Source organism: Acomys russatus, chromosome 9 (assembly GCF_903995435.1).
Source record: "Acomys russatus chromosome 9, mAcoRus1.1, whole genome shotgun sequence".
Taxonomy (NCBI): domain Eukaryota; kingdom Metazoa; phylum Chordata; class Mammalia; order Rodentia; family Muridae; genus Acomys; species Acomys russatus.
The window spans coordinates 52,463,899-52,484,679 of record NC_067145.1 but is presented as its reverse complement, the minus strand read 5'-3'; the positions used below and the strand labels follow the sequence as shown (position 1 = coordinate 52,484,679).

The 20,781-nt window shown below is 44.0% G+C and overlaps 2 protein-coding genes across 5 annotated transcripts in view; one reads left to right on the top strand and one right to left on the bottom strand.

Moving 5' to 3' along the window:
• Prpf18 (pre-mRNA processing factor 18) overlaps nt 1-20,781 on the top strand; it is an 807,949-nt gene that overhangs the window by 696,478 nt on the left and 90,690 nt on the right. The window lies entirely within an intron of this gene.
• Bend7 (BEN domain containing 7) overlaps nt 1-20,781 on the bottom strand; it is an 83,244-nt gene that overhangs the window by 48,965 nt on the left and 13,498 nt on the right. For all 3 annotated transcript variants that reach the window (XR_007831193.1, XM_051151331.1, XM_051151332.1), the window contains exons 3-4: nt 7,476-7,778; nt 3,544-3,666 (exon numbers count right to left, since the gene is read on the bottom strand). Coding sequence is in view for 2 of the 3 variants with exons in the window: in XM_051151331.1 (XP_051007288.1) it covers nt 3,544-3,666; nt 7,476-7,778 (426 nt within the window). In the remaining variant the exon portion in view is untranslated. The remainder of the gene's footprint in view (nt 1-3,543; nt 3,667-7,475; nt 7,779-20,781) is intronic.

Genomic DNA, 20,781 nt, shown 5'->3' with positions numbered 1-20,781 from the left:
TTCTCCACACACCGGGTTCCGCGGTGTCAGACCAGGTTGGTCGCTTCTCCAGACCTCACTTTTACATAATGCAAAGTAGGGAAGATGTAGTTCTGAAGGCGCCAAGTGAGTTAGCAAGGCTACAGATAGTGCAATGGCCGAGTACTCAGGCTGAGCCTGAGCAAGTATTTAAAGAACCCAAGATGGCAAGTTTGCATTTTGCAGGTGCACTCTGAGAAGCAGCATTTATCAACACTCTGACGGAATGGGAAATAGGAAAATATGGCTTCAATTTGCATCAAATGTTTATCTATCAACATGGCTTCCTAAATAAGATGAAAACATATGCCTGTCCTTTTTTTTTTTTTAAGCAGAAAGAAACCTATACACATGAGCCATGTGAAAATTAAAGCTTTGAATGCACATCAATATGGACTACTTCCTATTACTTATTTGCTATCAGTCTGAAAATCAGTAATATTTATACTGATCCATATATATATATTAATTTCTGCACTAAAAGGCAATTTCTAAGTTTTGGAAGCCACCAGCTGGATAATGGCATTGTTTAACTACCTAAGTGGTGATGAGAGGCAATGGGCCGCACCTCAGAATCAGTGAGGTGCTTTGAGAAGTACTTCAGTGCCTTAATGATCTGCCCTGGGCTCAGAGGGTCAGAAAGTCCACCGGTGGGACCAGGGCATCAATATCACTGCAGGCTTTCTCCCAAGATTCCAGTGTACAGTGTGATGCGTTTTGACTCCAGGCTAGCTTGTCTTGTCGCCAGGGTCAAATGGACTCTAGAAATCATGAGCGGGAGAAGCTAGGCTGCAGCCCTGAGGCCCAAGCCACTCCTAAGCTCACTCTTTCAGACGTTTCTGGTGCCCAGACAGAAGGCCGTCGAGTCCTGGTTCTCCTGCAAGTCTTAAAAGAGCCTGTTTCCCTGCATTCAGATCTTACCCCTCTGTCTAAGGCCTTGTCTTCCCGGAAAATAAAGGTGAAGCTCTCAAAATTATAATTTAAATCTAAGTCTCACGGTTAATAACCCTTAAGTAAATCTGCCCACACAACACGATCCTTTTAAGTTTGAGAAAATTAAAGGAGAATCATTTATTTGGTTTATCCTTTTTGTTCTCCGTAGCTCTGGAATGATCTGCCTCACTAATCTGCAAAGGTCCGGAAGAGAAAACACAGTGACAAAATGGCATTTACTTAATAGATTCTAAAAAGGCCCCAGCCAAGGATTTACATGGGTGCAATTTGTAGTTTGCCATTTCGGTAGTAAGAAGCTTAAAGTAACAAAATAAATCATTATAATTTCATATGCATATTTCCTTAAGTACTAACAAACTCTCCCTCTGTGAACAGCACCTATCAGAATAAAGCAACTTGCCTCCTGAGGCCGCTATGTAGGAGATGGTAACCTCGGCCAGGTGAGTAAGAACACAGGTTATCGTGGTGGGACACGATGAGTCCAGTGCTTACTGGCTTCACAAAATGCTTCTTTTGCCTTAGGCTAAGATCTTAAAAAGATGTTCCCAGAAACCCTTTTGTTTTCTTTAAACATTTGATAGTGGGTAACTGATATGTCTAAGTATCAAGCTTTTTTTTTTAAATGTCAAAACCACATCACTGAATATGAGGGTTTTACTACAATGCTGGCTGGCACCAAGTGCATTTTCTGAGTGATGCTGTCGTGAACACTCCCGTGATGAAGTGTCAGAAGGCGCATCACCACAGGGCTGGCTGCTTTCCTGCTTTGCCACACTAATATCAACAAGAAGTTTCTGATGTCCAGAGGGATTTATTATTTTTTGCATATGTAACAAAATAAAAATTTCAGTTTTCTGTATCTGTTTCCATCCACTGCTGGATGAAGCCTCTCAGAAGGCAGTTATGCTAGGTCCCTGTCTGGAAGCACAGCAGAGTATCATTATTAGTAATAGAGGTAGACGTTAGCTGGGCACAGTGGCACATGCCTGTAATCCCAGGCTGAGGCAGGCAGATCTCTGGGAGTTCGAGGCCAGCCTGGTCTACAAAGTGAGTCCAGGATACCCAAAGCTACACAGAGGAAACCCTGTCTTGAAAACAAAAACAAAAACAAAGAAACAAAAACATAGTGTCAGGAGTTGGCTCTCTCCCATGGGTGGGTCTCAGTTAGCCCAGCCATTGGTTGGCCATTCTCTCAATCTCTGCTCCATCTTTATCACTACAGTTCTTGGAGACAAGACAAATTTCAGGTTGAAGGTTTTATGGGTGTGTTGGTGTCCCCCTCCCTCCATTGGAAGTCCCACCCAGCTACAGGAGGTGGCCACTTCATACTCCTCAACCCCTGCTGCTAGGAGTCTCAGCTAGGGTCACCTCCCCAGGACAACACAAGAAGACCTACAGAGTCAACTAACCTGGGCCCATGTGGGCTCATGGAGACTGAACCACTAACCACGCACGGACTGGACCTAGGCCCCCGACACATATGTGGCAGATGTGCAGTGTGGTCAACATGTGGGTCCCGTAACAGTGGGAGCAGAGGCTGTCTCTGACTCGGTTGCCTGCCACTGGATCCCTTCCCCCTAGCTGGGCCCCAGCGGGAAAGATGCATTTATCCCTGCTTCGACTTGAGGTAGCAGGGTAGGCTGATACCCCTTGGGGGCCTCTCCTTCTCTGAGAAAAAGGACAGGGAGCAATGGGGAGGGGGGCATGAGGGTGAGGCTGGACAGAGAGGAAGGAGAGGCTGGGATCAGGCTGTAAAGAGATTAAATAAATAACGGGGGCGGGGAAATGGGAAAATTTTTTCCAGTTTTCTTACTAATTGTGAAGATTAGAAAATGAGCCACTAAATAAAGACCGTGACTTCCAAACTTGTACAGAGTGCTGTGGAACCCTGAAAAGAACACTGAGGCGTGTGTATTCTGCCTTAGAAATCTCATTTACTGTTGCTATCGCCTGTGAACTAGATAGTAATCCCACATCCACAGAGGAGAAGGGCAGGCCTAGAAGTCGTCCAGCTAGAGAGTGAGAAACTGGGAGTTCAAGCCCCAACTCTATGTGCCCTGATGGGTTGTTTACCTTACCCAATGACAAAGAGAACAGAAAGAGTCCAGTGAAGGATGCAGGCAGGCAGGAGGTATGTCTGATCATCTACGTCCTAATGCAAGCAGAAAGTCACAAGCAGAGCCTGTGGCTCCCCGAATCTCATTTGCCCATGTCCTTGAGCATCTTCAACAGGGAAGCCTGCATTTCCTGAAGGGCTCTTTGACATAAGATATTCCAAAATTTAATTAACTAGCATTTGTGAAGTACCAGGAGAGCATGAGATGAGGTACACTGAGTTCACGTGCATAAGCCCAACAGCAGTATTAGGGGCAATAACAAAATTTGTTTGATTTGCCAAAAACCCAAAATAAGACAAAATCGTGGGCTGTTGAAGAAGCAGAGAAAATGAACACTTGAAAAGGCACAGCAAGACAGCAAGGGAGGGAGGGAAGGACACTGCACACAACTGAAGATGTCAGACAGACACACATGCACGAGCAAAGGCTGTGTTTAGAGGGCTGATCTTTGTACCTGCTTGAAATTGCATTAATTTCCTCATGGTCTTGAGTTCTTGGAGAATGGCCTGCAATGTTGACTGGCAGTTACAAGTACAGCAGTTGGGTCCAACTGATGAATTCACCCCTGGAAGTTCTCCTAAGCATGAGAGAAAAGAATGATATACTCCCAAAGCATACAATAATAATAATAATAATTACAAAGAAAAGGAAAAAAATATATCTTGACAGGATTTTGAAGTATGTACAATTGTCATCAAACTGTGCCAGAAGGAAAATGCACCCAGTAATTTTCACAACCTAAATTTAGGGGTCTGACTTTATCTAATTACCCTGGCTTCCGTTTTTTAGAGTGCATGCTGTGTCCCAGGTAGCAGGTCTGTGTGAACTCAGGCACACAATGCACTTCCCAGGCAGGCCCGTCCTCCTGGATAACAATACTCTGACAAGTCACTCTACTCTCTCACTCAAGCTGCTACTCTCTCAGGCAGCAAAAGTAAAACTGAAAACGGTCTGGCTCTGCAGCAGCCTTACAGAAACACTGCCGGCATGTATGCTATGGGAGTTCAAATTAAAACTTAAATCAGCCTAACAAAAACTAGTTTCACAATGAGGAGCTGTGGAGACACAGAAACTTCTAGAATATCTCCAGCTGAGATGGGGAGAAGCAAGAGGTGGGAGAGGACAGCATTTTGCCTGGTGGTTCAGAGGTTTGTGTAGGTTGATTTTCTTATGAAAGGGTCTTAAAGGATCTCTCTTCTCCACCTTGCTTCTTATAATCCCCAACCCCAGTCTCCCTCTCACTGTTTAAATTTGATATATTTTCCTTAACAAAGCTATTCTCTTCTGTTTCCCCTACATATGAATAAGTATTTCCCCACTGCCCATGAACTAAAACATTTGGAACTAGAACCTTCCAAGAACAGCTCCAGCGGCTGGACCTCTCTGGCCCCAGGTTAGCGACCATGAATGGGGCAGTCTAAGAGGCAGCTGCTTCTTAAGTTTCTGGCAGGCAGTGAGGTCAAGTAAAAGGTTTGTTCCAATTATATGTTTTATCATATGTTGTATATAATCCAACTCCTGTATTACTCATTGTTTGTAGATACTGGAGTTTACCACAGCGAAACCACAGAAGAACTGAAGGCAACTTATGGAGCAGTGCAAGTATTAACACCCAAATGGATGCAAAGTGAGGTGACCCAACTTTAGAATTACCAGCCATCTGAAAGAATCGCATGGCTGTGCAGTCACAGCTGCGACCCAAGGACCCAAGTGATCCTTGGGTGACTGTAGGAATGGGAAGGGGACAGTCCCAAGAGAAGCTGAGGATTCCACTCCACTTATAACTTCCCACAGCGGTAACAGGAGGCAGCTAGAAGATTTACATTTGTTTAAATTTATCTTAACTGCAAATGTCATGCGGAGTCTATAGTTGTGTGCCTAAGTTCTAATAAATTTTGATTTTTTTAAAAAAAATAAGAAGTGTATGTATTTTGACAGTAAATGACAATGGTAAATAATAAATGATATTATGGACATATTTTATGCATTGATGCCATGTCTGACTTTCACATAACTTTTTTTCACTATTTTTAGGCTGTGGGGCCCATCTAAGGGGTTTACACAAACTGTTCCAAATCTCTACAAACCAGCTCCTAACTTAGGCAGACGTGTATAACTCCCGCATATGTGTCTGTGTGTACATGGTGTATACATATGTTCACATAGGTGTGCGCGCGAGCGTGTGTGTGTGTGTTTGTGGTGTGGGGGGACGTGCAGAGACTGATGTCAGGTGTCTTCTTTAAGGACAGGGTGTCTCAGGGAACCTGGAGCACCCTCATATGGTCAGATTGATTGGCCAACACGTTTGTTCTGACTTCACACTGCTGGTGTTGTGATTACAAAACCCTCACCTGGGGTTTCTGTGGGCTCTGCGGATTGAACTCAGGCCTCCACACTACATGAAGGACGCTTTAACTGCTGAACTGTCTCTTGAGCCACTTGCATAGTGTATTTTTACTGAAATGATGGAAGCAATAAACAAAGACCTATTCCGACACTGATTTGGAGGAAATTTTGTAACTTTTAATATTGGTAACAGTTTCTAAAGTAAATCTACCATCCTTGTACGTAGGTGATTAGAACATGTTATCCCAAAACTACTGAAGTAGGAGGACCACATTTACTATGCCAGATGCATCCCACCCTCTCTCTTAGTGGAGTAGCGCTAAGAGGGCCTCACAGAGCACCCCCAGGCACTAATCCGAGCGCTATCTTTATGGCTTTTTAGAGGACAAAACTAGTCCTTCTCAGCTCGTTATAAATCATTTTCCAATTTTAAAGAGAAGCGACTTTTATTTTTATGGAGGAGCCTTTAAAGAGCAGCCTCCCTCCAACCTGGAAGCCTGCCAACGTGTGGACTTGGCGCCTGCCTATGTGATACCGAGAGGAAGAACCTACACAGCTCTAGGGTCCCTAACTGTTTCCTCAGTGTCTCAGTGTGGCGTCTCAGTTCTCCGAACTGGTTACTATGAATTGTGTTTAAGTAAAAAAAAAAAACTCAGAAAACTTTCTTTTTACCAAAGGACATCATAAAAATGAAAACAAAGGGAAGAAACCCCTCAACTTTCCAAGGAATCTGAAAAGCCTTATTTTTCCCTTGTTCTTTATGAAAACTATAGATCTGCACATCCATGCATAATTTATAAACCAAACAACATCCAGTGTCACTGGATAGAAAATTAATATTACCAAGAAAAGCATCAATTCCTTCCCTTAAGCTTTGAGAAAATTTGGCACCCCCTCCTCACTTAATAGTCAGGGATTTTAAAGAAATTTTACTTTAAAGAATTGGTTCAAAAAAAAAAAAGAATTGGTTCTACACCTGTAGGGCCCAACCCCTTAGGGGTTGACAGATCCTTTTACAGGGTATCCTAAGAGCACTGTAAAACTCAGATATTTGTATTATGTTTTATTATGTTTTTTGTTTTTGTTTTTTTGGAGACAGGGTTTCTCTGTGTAGCCTTGGCTGTCCTGGACTCACTTTGTAGACCAGACTGGCCTTGGACTTACAGAGATCCGCCTGCCTCTGCCTCCCTGAGTGCTGGGTTTAAAGGCATGTGCTACATTATGACTTATAGCAGTGGCAAAACTACAGTTATAAAGTATCAATGAAAATAATTTTGTGCTTGGGGGTTACTACAACACCAGGAGGAGCCGTATTAAAGTTTCCAGCCTCGGGATGGGGGTAAAGGAAAGAACTGTACAAAAGGCAAAGCTGTGAGGACTCTCCCTCACCAGGGCTCTCCTGATGGGGAAGCGAAATGAAGGGGTAAGCAAGACCATGCACGAGTGACACAACACACAACCAGGGAGCTGCACTCATGTCCAGTCTCTGGTGACAATATCACTTGTACACTGGTGGATAAGAATTCCGATTTCTTTAAATCAGCACCAGGAACCTGCTTTTACTTAACACGGGGCCACTGACTTTGCTCACCCTCAGTTCTGGAGTTTTTGTATTTTTGTTTTTTGACACACGGTTTCTCTTTTAGTCCTGGTTGTCCTGGACTTACTCTGTAGACCAGGATGGACTCAGACTCACAGAGATCCACCTGCCTCTGCCTCCCGAGTGCTGGAACTAAAGGCGTGCGCCACCACGCCCAGATCTCTGGAGTTTTTATACACTTAGCTTTCTTCTGTACGCCTTCCCCTTGTGCCTATTTTAAACAACACAGTGAAGGACTGGAGCTGCAGAAGAGTGGTAGAGCACTGGCCTCGCATGTGTGGGACCCTGCGCTCCACCCTCAGTACCACACAAAAAAATTAACTAGAACACAGTGATCCCAGGGAGGGAACTAAGAGAGGCAACTGACCTCAAAGGACAAACTCAGTATTGGGAATGTACTTGCCCACACGGATATTCTGAATACTGTAGGGCAATCATACCATTGGAACTTGCAGAGGCGGGGGGCTGACTCTGGAAGGCTCTAGAACGTGTACCATACTGCCCTGAGAGCTGTCCACTTTGGGCTGGTAGCTCATTCCATGCCCCGCGTGAGGGAGGATGGAGGCCCTGTGGGGCCTCGGCAGAGGAGTTCAAACGCTGCGGCCAGACTAAATCCAAATCCTGGGGCTCTTCTTTTAATTTCTCTCCTTCTTTGCCAACGCGTTGATATATCCTGCCAGTGCTGTCATTCAGTAATCTTCTCATCCCTGTGATTTGCTTTTTAATTTCCAAGCTTTCATCTCCTAATGGAAATAGGGTCAAAGTTAGCGCTATAACTTAACAACAACAACAACAACAAAAACAACAAAACACGAATAGTTCACTACCATAACCCCCAGTGCGAAGAGCCATCCTTTAGAAATGGGAAAGAAGAGTGATTCCATAGTCTGAAGTCATCCACAAAGCTTAACGGAAGGAAAACTGGCTATGGCCTAAATGTCACAGTCCTGACACATCTCATTTAAATAATTTCCAAGCTTTCATTGCTGTCTGACCAGAAACCACCTTTTAGTTTCCTCTTTGGAAGTATTTTATGAGTGAGGACTCATAAGGAAAAAAACCAAAAAACCAAAAAACAAAAGGCTGTGACAGAAGAGAAAAGATGGGACCAGCAAGGTGGAGTCATCCACTCAGCCACAGCCCCGTGTGTACCAGAAATGGAGTGCACATAGGTAACCAGTGACTACACTGCCCCCATCACTGTCAGCCTCAGTGAGCAGATGCCAAGGCATAGGAGGCTGTAAGTGGAGCTCTTTAAAGCAGTTATTTTCCAGGACGGCACACTGTAGGAGACAATGGAGGCGGGAGAGCTGAGGGCCAGTGCAGCAAGAGGGGATGTCTTCGTATTCTAGTGTCCTAATGAGGCTGCCCCACACATCCCTGCTCACCTGAGACACTGGCTGTATCACTACAGGAAGGGAAGTGCAGCCTCTCTGCTAGAAATCACAGTCACTATGTTGGACGCCTCCAACCCAAACCCATTGCCCACTCCCTACAGTGCTGACTGAACTTTGTGCAAAAGGTAACCACGCTAGGAGTGGTGGTGCATGCCTTTAATCCCAGTGCTTAGGAGGCAGAGGCAGAGGCAGGTGGATCTCTGAGTTTGAGGCCAGCCTGGTCTACAAAGCAAGTCCAGGACAGCCAAGGCTACCCTGTCTCGAAAAACCAAAAACAACAAACAAAACAAAAACAAAAAACAAAAACAAAAACAAAATGAAACAACACAAAACAAAAACCTAACCAAGGAAAAAAAAAAAAGGCAATCACCGTCCCTAAACTTCATGTCACTTACATAGGCTTCTTTGGGATGATGAAAAAAAATGGGTGTATTCTAAAATTTACCATCAGTAACATATTATTTACATTATTGTGCAGCCAGTCTTGAGATCTGTTTCTTGTTTTTAAATTTTCAACTTCTTTATTAAGATTCTTTTTCCTTCAGAGCATGTTTTAATTCTTTTTTTTTTTTTTTAAACCAAGGCTCTTCAGCTGGATGTGGTGGCACACATCTTTAATCCTTGCACTCAGGCAGATCTCAGAATTGGAGGCCAGCCTGATCTCCACAGCCAGTTCCAGGCCAGTCAGCGTTACAAGAGACCTTGCCCCTCCCCCCAGCCCCAATCCAACCCAACCAAACCCAAACACTAAGGTATCCATACTATACTATACTAGTGAATAAATACTAGTGAAGATTACTCTAAAAGTGAACGGCCACTAGAAGCTATTGAAAACACACTGGCTTCTCTTCTGTCCTGATGCTGGACCGACGGGCTGGAGGTTAAGCCCAGGGCCTGCTTCATGCTGCATGTGTGTATGCCGTACCACCGTGCTACTTCTCACTCTGTGCTATCTTAAACTGTACAGTAACGAGCATCATCTTAGAGATAAAGTGTGCTTTCCTTTAATCTAAGCATTGAAACTCTTAAGTCCATAATATGTACACATAGCCATGTAGTCACCCAAAAAAATGCCTAAAATTTAAAACGTGACAAGAAAAAGAGAGACGAGACTATAAGGAAAAATGTAGCATTACAAATAAATAATAATTTTGTTTTAATGCACTTAGCATCATATAAGCCAGATTTTTCGGGCAGAACCTGGGAGTAGTATAAAAACCTATGTAATCTGTAGTATCCAGTTAGAGATTCAGTTTATTAATGCATTTTATTACCAACTATTGTATGAGGAAATTTTATATGCTATTTTGAAATAAGTAATTTCAAAATTTGGGGAGGGGGTGGAGTTAGAAGACCAACTAATGCTAGGCATATACTGTACTGCTGAGTAATACCCTAGCCCCATCAATGTTAAAAACAGCAATACACATATTAATTCTGCCTTTCCTATAGAACAGGACACAGGGAAAAACACATTGTTAAGTTTATATTATTGTATGTTTACACATGATTGAGAAGAGAAATATCTTAATTGGTAATATTTTTTTCTCTTTCAAACATCAGCAAAGTTATAATACAGAAACAATAAGTCACATTCCATGTTTTATGAGAATGAATGACCAAGCATGATTTAAATAACGCAGAGTCTACAAAATTTATAGCATCCTCACTATGTCTATAGAGCAGGGTGTGTCTGGACGAGATCCCGGGGAAATTCTGGAAGCAGCCTCCTGGCAGATGTACTGTGAATCTCAGCGTCAGACACCGGTTTTCCCGGCCAATTAGCAGGAGGAGACATCTTTCCCGTTTCCACTCTTGACCCTTTTGCTGGACTGGCCATGGAGTAACCACGGTTGTGCACAGGCTGGTCTTCACTGGCACAAGCTAGTGCTACCTTTCCTCTTACTTGTGGCTCCTGAAAAGAGCTGCCCTCAGCCAGGCTAACAGGCTCTTGACCCAGTGCCAGGCCACCTATGTAATGTAACAGGAACAGAGATACTTTTTGACCAAGGTTCACCAGTGCCTGGACTATAGGATTCTATGATAAAGTGCTACCATTGGGGAAAAAAGAAAGAAAGAAAGAAAGAAAGAAAAAGGATAGAAAAGTAATGAGGATTCTGGAACATCCTAATGGCTAATAATAATAATAATAATAATAATAATAATAATAATAATAACAACGACGACGACAATGATAATAATGTTTTGTCATGATTTAGTTTCACAGTTCTAGAACTTGTCCTGTGAGGATTAAGACCAAAAAAATAACTGGAGTTTTTGTTGCTGTTGTTGTTTTGTTTGTTTGTTTTGTTTCTGTATAACTTTGGTTGTGTTGATGCCCAGAATCCTAACTGGACTGGAGTAAAGAAAGAGGTGGCAAGCAGACAGGAGGAGGCTGGTAGGAAGCAGCCCCACAAAGGTCAAAAAACATTTTCCGAAGGGAGGGGCAAAACTGAGCCGACCGAGAACCAGAGCTGGAAGGGGATGACGTGATGGGAGGTGGCTCCCGGTCTATGGACAGGAAGTTGGAAGGTTGGAAAAGGCCCGATTGAGGGAATCTAAGAAGCAGGCTGGGCTCCTCAGTGGGCCAGCATTCAGGAATGGATGCTGGGTACCCCGTCTCTGGGTACCCCCATCTCTGGGAGAGAGAGGGGAAACTGAAGCTATTACCGCTGACAGTGCTCCCAGGGTGAAGGGAACCACAGGACTCTTGGACAGGCAGCAGACACAGGGAAAGGGCTTTGCTTTGCTTGCACATTCAGGACAGATGGGGTAGAAAGTCAGAAATGAGACCCGACAACGGAAGTAGGCACCACAAAATACTGAGTCAATTTACAGAAACTGGGGGCAGACAGATGCGCCTCTGTGCCCAGACAGCAGGGATAGTTGGTGGAACAGGTAGGTTCAGATGGTTTTCCTGAGATCTGTACTCACTTCTCAACTGCACTGACTTGCCACTGACTATTAGACAGGTGATTTTTAGTTTCTTGAATTATAACCTAATGGGTATGCAGAAGCAGTCCAGAAAGGGAGGGCCCAGGATGTTCAGTTTCCAAATGCCTCTCAAGGCAACATGTGTCGTCAGATAACGGGGCATAATCAATCACAGTGGATTCCAAGCGCTTTGATTCTTTTGGTTGAGAGTAAGGAACTGGCTGACTTCTCATGTTCCTGTGTCTAATGCATCAGAGTCTTTTCTGTGCATAGGGTTCCAGGAAATAAGGTCTCAAGAGTGAGATACTTTTTGGAGAAACAAGATTCTATAGGGAAGCCTGTGAATTTCTGATGTCTTTCCAAGCCCACATATATTGTCACTTACACTCAACTCCAAGAGACTATTCTACTGAGGAAAGACAAACAAAAAGGAATCATATTCTAGTTGAGCTATGCCACGCGGCTGTCTTATTGGTGAAACCACCATGATCCAATTCCCTTCAAGAGTCTAGTGACTGGAACTTGGGAGATCCCTCAGTCAGAAAGGCGCTCGCCATGCAAGCACAGGGACCTGAGTTCAGATCCCCAGCGCCCATGCAAAAGCTAAGCATGGCTGTGTGCACCTGTAACTCCAATGCTGCAGCTGGGAGGAAGGAGCCAGGTGGGACCCTCCAGCTTGCTGGTGAGCCAGTGTGGCTGAGTCAGTAGATTGCAGCTTCTGTAAGAGACTCTGAGCAAACTAAGGTGGGAAGTAACTGAAGGAGGCAAGGTCCAGAACACGCTGCAGGTTGAACTCTACTCTACTCCATGTCGATTTGGTCACTTCCCTTCACCATGTGACGCATGATAACTAAGAGGGCAACACCCAGAATCTCTCTTAATCTGGCCCCTGTTATACCTGACAGGGCATAACTATTCAGTCTTGGTGCTACAAGAAAAGATAATATGTCATCTGCATGTGCCTTACTCTATCATGAAGGCACCAGGCATTTCCACTACAGATAACCAAGTGCCAGTATATAGCAAGCATTCCACTAGGCCTTTCTTAAGAAATTGAAGGAGCCGGGTGTGGTGGTGCATGCTTTTAATCCCAGCACTCGGGGAGGCGGGCGGATTGCTGTGAGTTCGAGGCCAGCCTGGTCTACAGAGTGAGTCCAGGACAGCTAAGGCTACACAGACAAACCCTGTCTAAAAAAGCAAACAAACAAACAAGCAAAAAAAAAAAAAAAAAAAAAAAAAAAACGGAAGAAAGAAATGGAAGGAACTGGCTTACAAAACAGAATGAGGCCAGCACAGAGGCAGTAAACAAGTAATATATTAATGGCACAGAGGGAGAAGGTTCTCAAATAAATTATTCAACAGACATTTATCAGGGTCTCAGATATACAAAGATCACCAGGTGTAAACTGAAAGACACTCCCCTCTAAATTTCTTAACATCTTTACCCAAATCCTTTTGTAGGGACCTGTTGTTCCAAAAAATGTTCCCAGCTCTCCGGGGCGCTATGACTCCTTCCGTGTCCTAACCCTCTAGCTAGCACAGCCTGGCTAGTCAGAGACATTTGTTCTTTCCTCCCTGAAGCTGGAGCACAGTTCTCCCCCGAAGAAGCTGCTCTCTTCGCAGTCCCTAAATTAAAGTTGCTCAGCTGGCTCTCCGCTGGCTCCTGAGGCTGCCCTTTTCTAGCCTCAGAAAGACGCCTCTGGAGACAGACTGGCCATCATTCACTCTTCGGAACAGCAGCTCTGTCCAGAGTTCCATAGTCCCAAAGACACCATACCAGGCTGAGAAAGAACTTTACTCTAGGGACAATCAGTTACTGCACTAGGTAACATAAATTCACTATCTTTTTAAAGATAAGAGTTGATCGGGTAAGTCCCTTAGAAAAAGGACTAGGGAAAATGCTGGAGAAACTAGTGTGTGGAGGAGGGAGGGGAAATGTTGGAGAAACTAGTGTGTGGAGGAGGGAGATCTGGGCGAGTGTTTGACACAGTGAGGACTAGGAAGAGGAAAGAAGACAGTACAAACGGGCTTGGTGATTGACTCCTGAGAGGGATGTCAGAGACAAGTCAACAACACGTAACTTCCAGGTCTCTAGCTCATAGCCCTGAAAGGACAGTAACAGCAGCCAGAGGATGACAAACGGAAGGATACAAAGGTGTGAGAATACACCGAGCCTTGCTTGCTCATTTGCAGTGCCAGTGACTGAAGGTCCAGCCTTAGTGTCTGCTCTATCGCTGAGCTGTGCCATAACCCAAGAACCCTGTTTCCATAAAGTCAGATAAAAAGTAGGCACTTGGAAATGTAACCGTGTAGTGTTGACCAAGGAGGCCAAACTTCAGTACTAGCTCCTCGGCTGGCTGTCCTCTCTGGACAGAGGACTTCTGAGGCCCACTAACAATTCCGAAGATTGCTGGATGCCTTACAGGGACACAGGAGAGCTTCTCAATGTATAACAGCACGGAGACAGCTCAAAATACGCAGTTAAACATTAATGGAGGTATGACTACCTTTGTTCCTAAGCTAGAAGGCTATTCCTTCTGAATTCCCAGACCGAGGCAGTTAACAGTTCCCCTCCCCACTCTCCCTGTCCCAGTGTGAAAGCTACCACCTACTTGCCTTAGCAAGGAACGCATCACAGGAAGCTAGCTACAGTCCTCCTATGCTCACTGTTGGATAGGTTTTATTACACTACTATGTCCAGTTTTGTTTTAAAGAGGCTGTGGAGAAACGAGGTAATGGAAAAAGCCCAACAAGAACGATTAAAAGAAGCCAAGAAAAGGCGAAAGGGGTTGGGTTGTTTCACTTAAGAAATAGTTACTGAGTGATTTAGTTATCTTCAACTATGGGCGTTGTGAGTAGGACACTAGTCTTTATCAACAAGGCAAAAAGCAGATTGAAAAAATAGCTTCCACGCGGGAGGGTAGGCAACAGATGGTCTTAAAGGGCTGGCTTTTCCAGTTCATAAATGCTAGCGTCGGGGCACAGAAGCCTCTGCACAAGAGGTAACAATAAGAATACTTTTCTCTTGGGGATGATGAAAATGTTCTGGAACCAGATAGCGGGTGAGGGTTGCACAACACTGGGAGAGTACTTTTAAAAAGCATGCTTAAAACTCCTTGCATTTTTCAGGTAATGGCTTGCTAAAGTAAATACAAAAAAAGTTGCGGTTGTCTGTGGGAAGGAGTGTGCTGACCAGGGTTACACTAACCGTCTAAACTACTTCCTCTCAGACACCTGCAGAGGCTGGTGTTGGAGCCATATCTTAGGGAAGAACTAGCTAGGAGCTGTCAAATGCTAGCCACGAGGAAAGGAGGAAGGGAGACAGGTTCTTCATGCCTACGGTGCAGTTTTCCTCACCACACATCTTGGTCACTGAACTGGAAGAAAAGGAATCTGAAGTAGGCTGGCTATGAGAGACTTGAGATTAGGACCTCATTCCAGGCTCATAATAGCATGCAAGTACTGTAAAGGTTCCCAACAGGCATACCTTGGTGGGGGAGGGGCTGAGGGTGGGGGTGGGCTGTGCTTATAGGAGCACACAAGACTGGTGTTCTAACTCAACAGGACATAGTCTGAGAAGCAACAGTGGGTAGGAGAGAGCATCGGTTTTCTATGTGATGAATCTCCCTTTAAACTGCAATCTTCAGTGAGGCCCCAGTAAATAAAATCAGCAAGCTCCACTGAAGAGGCTGTGCCAGGTTCCAGCTTCCTGTAAGGCCTTTGGAGGACGTTCAAGAACTCCAAGGGCTCCACACAGCATAGTCTGAATGCCGTTGAACAGGAAAGAGGCAAAGAAGTGGCCACAGATTACTGAGTCAGTGAGGCAGAGACTCCGATAAGGGCATTAGACTCCAAATACGCAGTCGCATGTTTGAGGACTCAGCTAAACTGAAAACTAGACAAAGTGACACAAAAATAATTCACAAGAGGAACAAATGATTTGATAAATATTCTACATTCCTTGCGTTCCTGATGATTAATGTAATGAAAAGAAAATTAATGTGAATGTCATTATCCTTTATTTGGCAAATAGCATGGACTCATAAAGCCCATTGCTGACTAGGGGTACACTCACTGTCGTATGTCCCTGACTAGGGGTACATTCACTGTCATATGTCCCTGACTAGGGGTACACTCACTGTCGTATGTCCCTGACTAGGGGTACACTCACTGTCGTATGTCCCTGACTAGGGGTACACTCACTGTCGTATGTCCCTGACTAGGGGTACACTCACTGTCGTATGTCCCTGACTAGGGGTACACTCACTGTCGTATGCCCCTGACTAGGGGTACACTCACCGTCGTATGTCCCTGATACGTATATAATCTGGTAAAACAAAATAAAATACCTTTTTGAAGTGAAATTTGGCAAGCTGCTTTGCAGGAATTAATTCTACAGAAACACTTCAACAACCACCTATGGCATAGCACAAGGACAGTCTCTGTAGAATCATTTTCTCAAGGAAATATTGAGATTGAAACAATGCAAATGCTACTGATGGAACGTTTATGAAAAAGTGAAACCGAGCATTGTATAAGAATTTGAAAGTACATATAAACCCCATGAAGGCTATGATCATGGTGACCATGCTCACTGCCGGGTAACCTAGACCTACGACTGCCTGGCTGGCTCAAGGTAGGGAATAATTATGAGTGAAATAAATGCAGATTGAGTTAAATAAAAAAACTTGCAACACATGATATGATGTAATTCCATTTTCTCTCCTGACAATGCACACACATTTTTAGACACATATTTCAACAAACATTAATGCTGAAGATGTGATGGGGGTGGGAACTTTAACTTTTTACCCCATTTTCAACTTCACAAGTTTTAACCTCTAAAATATTTTTTTCAAATATGCATTACTTAAAAAAAAACTATTCTAGAAAAATTACTTACATTCCTCCTAACCCAGCCAGTGTTATTCTAAAACTAGGAACAAGGCAACTGACAGCAATAGCTTTGGGAACGAAACATCACCATGAAGTTAGGCAGACATGGCTAAGGTGGCTTGGAAAAGCAGCAAGCCAGGAAAGGAAGGTGTTGTGGGGTTGTGTATTTTGCAACTCATGGGATACGTGTTTGAGATCATCTTCCTTGAAATCCCATATACATTGTGTATTATATTTATTGATAAAGGGATTTGTGCCTATTTAGCGGAAATAATGTTAAAGCTATGATTTATAGAATTTTTTTTATTAAGTTCTAAGCCAGCGGTTCTCAACCTGGAGGTCAAATTACCCTTTCACTGGGTCACATATCACATATCCTGTGTATCCGATATTTGCATTATGATTCATAACAGTAGCAACATTACAGCTATAAAGTAGGAATGCAATAATTTTATGGTTGAGGGTCACCACAACATGAGGACTCTATTAAAGGGTCACACCATTAGGAAGGTTGGAAATCACTGTCCTAGGTTTTTCCAGCAAGTACTCTATGCAGAAGCGCCCGACCTTTTATCACCACGACACAGTACCATCTACATACGGACTGAACAGCATGCGTGACTATCCTGAGATATAAGTATTGCAGTGGCAGCAGAATCAGCCCCGCCTGCTTACCCTGAGGACCAGCAGAGCACTTCTAACACTGCAGCCTAGGTACTGTCCTCGGGAGAACTGGAGAACTGTTGCATGGGTCAGAGAACTGAACTGGGCTGAGCTGGATTCCAGGTTTGCTTGCTTCGCTCCGTGCCAGCCCACTCAAGTGAGAGGCAAAGGGACTCCACGCCATGTTCATGATGTGTGGCATCCAGGGAAGTCTGTGTCACACAAGCTGGATGCTGCTTAGCGCCTTATTTACTTAGCTATGGCAACGCACATGGTGGTAGCCGTGGGCTCCTTATGGGGTATCTTTATGGGTTCTGACTTAGCTGTGCTACTCCAGTCTAAGCCCAACAAGGGCCACAAATTTCCCTTTAAATTAGAAACTTGATTCATATAAATTCAGTTAGGTTTGTGAAAGACAAATGATTCATTCAGAAAAGCAGCATCTGAATGTATTTATGTTAGTCATTCTGTGACACATATAGCAAAAGAGCTGACAATACACACAGGGCAGAAATAACAAGATTGCAGATTAAGAGCTGTCTCCCAATTTCTCAGCACTGCGAAGGCAAAACAAACCAAAAAGGGGGTGTGTGGAGAGAGGGAGAGAGAGGGAGAGAGAGAGAAAGAGAGAGAGAGAGAGAGAATATGAGAACACAACAAGCAAACCCAACACCAACAAAACAAACCAAAAACAACAACAGACACACACACACAGAGGCAGCACCAAACACGAGACGCTTCTGAACTCCTGTAGTAATGTAAATAAAAACCTTGCCTTCGTTCAGTAAGAGATGAAATATTCATAACTTACTGTTTGGAAAGAGACAGCCTTTTCAATATAATTTGAAATGCTGATCCTCTAATCTACTGTACAGAAATCTTCTGACGGAGCTCTAATACACAAGTGCAAATCTCTGCTTCCCAAGATGCTAATTTCCATATCTGCATCACGGATCAGCTCAATGTGGACATGACTGAGTGCTGGCTGTATTGCATTTCTTCAGTAATTAAATAATTTAAAACACCTCGAGTCAAATATGCATGCTGTGACACAGTTTTGTTTTTCAATATAAATAATGTTGTTGATGAAAGCGAGTCCCATTTGCAGTCTTTTTCTTTTAAGGAGCTCATGAATTCAGGTAACCTTGCACCCAAAGGTGCCCCGAGAGAGAGCCGCAGCCTACTGTGAGTGACACTAGTGGGAATCTCTAGGGCTCAGCAACGGTGGCGGTAAGTGAGCAGCTTCCGAACTTCCTGACTTGGTTCAAGTAAGAAGCCCATTTCCATGACAACCTAGAGCACGGACAGTATGCACACAAATGGGGTGACAGCCTCATGAATTCTGTAACTCATTATCAACGCACTTTGACATTTTCTATTTATTTGTTTACTTATTTTATTTACTATGGCAACAACTGCTGCCGCTTCTGTTGTTACTGTTCTCAGTGCTGGTGATAACCCACTAAGTTGATATCACAACCCATTTCTATGTCAAAGCCGCTGGTCTGCAAAGCATTGCCTTTAACGTCCTAGGTTTTTTTCAGTATGCCTGCTCAGGTGTCTTCCTGCTTTCCACGGTCTTCCTGAAGTTACCTGATTCTCTCTTGGCTCCACTGACCATCTGTATATAGAAGTCCAGTGCAGACTTCACTTCAGGATCCCAGACCTATTTTCTTCAATTGTCTATTAACCTCTCTTATGCATCTCAAAATCAAGTGTCATACGTCCAGCTTTACTTTGCTGTGACTGTGCCTTAGTAAGTGGCACCTGCTCCGCTGTGCAAGCCACACGCCTGGGAACTATTCCTCTTCTGGCTCCTCCAGCCGCTGAATCATTAAGTTCTGTTTGCCATCTTTTAGTTACTTCAGGGTGTTTGTCCATCACTACAACTGCACTCCCCTTATCACTTGACGAGGATGCTGCCCAGATGCTGCACATCACTCATTCTTCTTCAGCATCCAGCATCATTCTCCTTCAATCCTCCAGTTCCGCCCTGACCTTCGTGGGGTCTTTCAAAAACACAAATCTGATTGTGAAGGGCCACAAACTTTAGGATGAAGCCAGAGCTCCCTGGCATGGCTCTCTGACCTCCCTGCCTGGCCTCCTCTCTCAGTTCCTGCCACCTCTCCCCCGATGTCTGTGGCAGTGGCATTCAGGTCTGGCTGCACGTTAAAATCATGTGGGTAATGTCTGATCTGTTAGTGGCTGTCACATTAGGCCAGCAGACCCACGGCTTTAAATACAGTGAAGGCCTTCCAGAGGTTCTGGAGCTCCTCCATGAATCAGTGCCCCTCACCCAGTATCCCTCAGAATGCTCAGCCCCACCTTCAGGCTCCATCTTTAGGGCTCAGACATTTTCTTTCTTTCTCTTTTCCTTCACATAATATATCCTAACTATGGTTTTCACTCCCACTACTCCCTCCCAGGTCCTTCCTACTTCTCCTCCCGTGCACAACCACCCTCTTTCTGTCCCTCATTAGGAAACAAATAGGCTTCTAAGGGATACTAGTAAAATAAAATACAAAATAAGATAAAACAAAAACTAACACACCAGAATAGGACAAGACAAACACCAGAGGAAAAGCCCAAGAAAACACAAGAAACAGAGACACAGAGATCCACTCATTCACATACTCAGGAATCCATTCCATAAAACCACTCAACTGGGAGAAAAGGCCTTTTTCTAAAGGGCCATGTTCCTGAATCCCTCTAAGTTCCCATGGGACCCTTACTTTCCTTATCTCAACCCAGTGGGTTTAACATTTCTTAGCCTGTCCTAAGCGTCTCAGCCACAGATAGGGTAGAAAGTTTCAGTTAAGAAAAGCTTAAAACAAAAACAAAAACAAACAACAACAACAAAAAACAAAAAACCCAAGCCTGGTCTATAAGAAGTAAATTGGCTGGGCTAGAGAGGTGGCAGGGGTTAAGAGCACTGACTGGGGTTCAATTCCCAGCAATCACATAGCAGCTCACAACTGTCTATAACTCCAGCTCCAGGGGATCTGAAACCCTTACAAAGACATACATGCAGGCAAAACACCAAATTACATGAAATAAAAGCTTAAAATAAATAAATAAACACACTGGCAACTGTGGCGCCTTTGAAAGAACGTCTCCTTTCCATCGAGTGAGCATGGGACAGCACACAGGGCCACCATGTGCTTCTGCCTGATCTTGTCTTGGGAAAGCATTTCCCAAGGGAAGTATCTGTTTCTCCCACCTAGTGCATCCAGTGTGGAAGATGTTAGAAACAGTTCCCTGTACTTGACAAATGGAGAATACCCAAAGTAACCCAGGGGGAGTGGGGTCAGGTAGGGGCCACATAGCTCTGCTGTGTTCCAGCCCAGGGTCGCCCTGCCAGAGGAGCATTCAAAGGAAGAATCCTGAACTTGGGGAGAAATCCAACCGCTAAGACCTCCCCAGTAGCAGCTCCCCAGCCATGGCTCATGCCATGCATATTAAGGTGCCCATTAAAGTCTTGCTGTAATCGAAAAAATTATATATGTGCGGTGAGAATGAGTTAGTGTTAATGGAAGAACCTTAACTTCTGCCTCCCCTGACTTTGTACTTTTTAGTTGTGTCTTAACCTTGCATTTTTTTTTTTTTGTGGGATTCTGTACATTTAATATGTAGGCGTAAAGTCATGTTTGAGATATAATTCCATTAACCACACACACAACTTCATAGTCTATTATGTTGCATCAACTTTTTCTGTAAAAATAAATTGTTACGGATATTATTCCTGGAACAGAATAAATTCTTGGAATTACTGAGTAACTTATGTACCGTACCACTGTTCCAAGAACACATTACTTATTTTATCATGACAAAGTAAAGTTATTAATCTCCCGGCTTC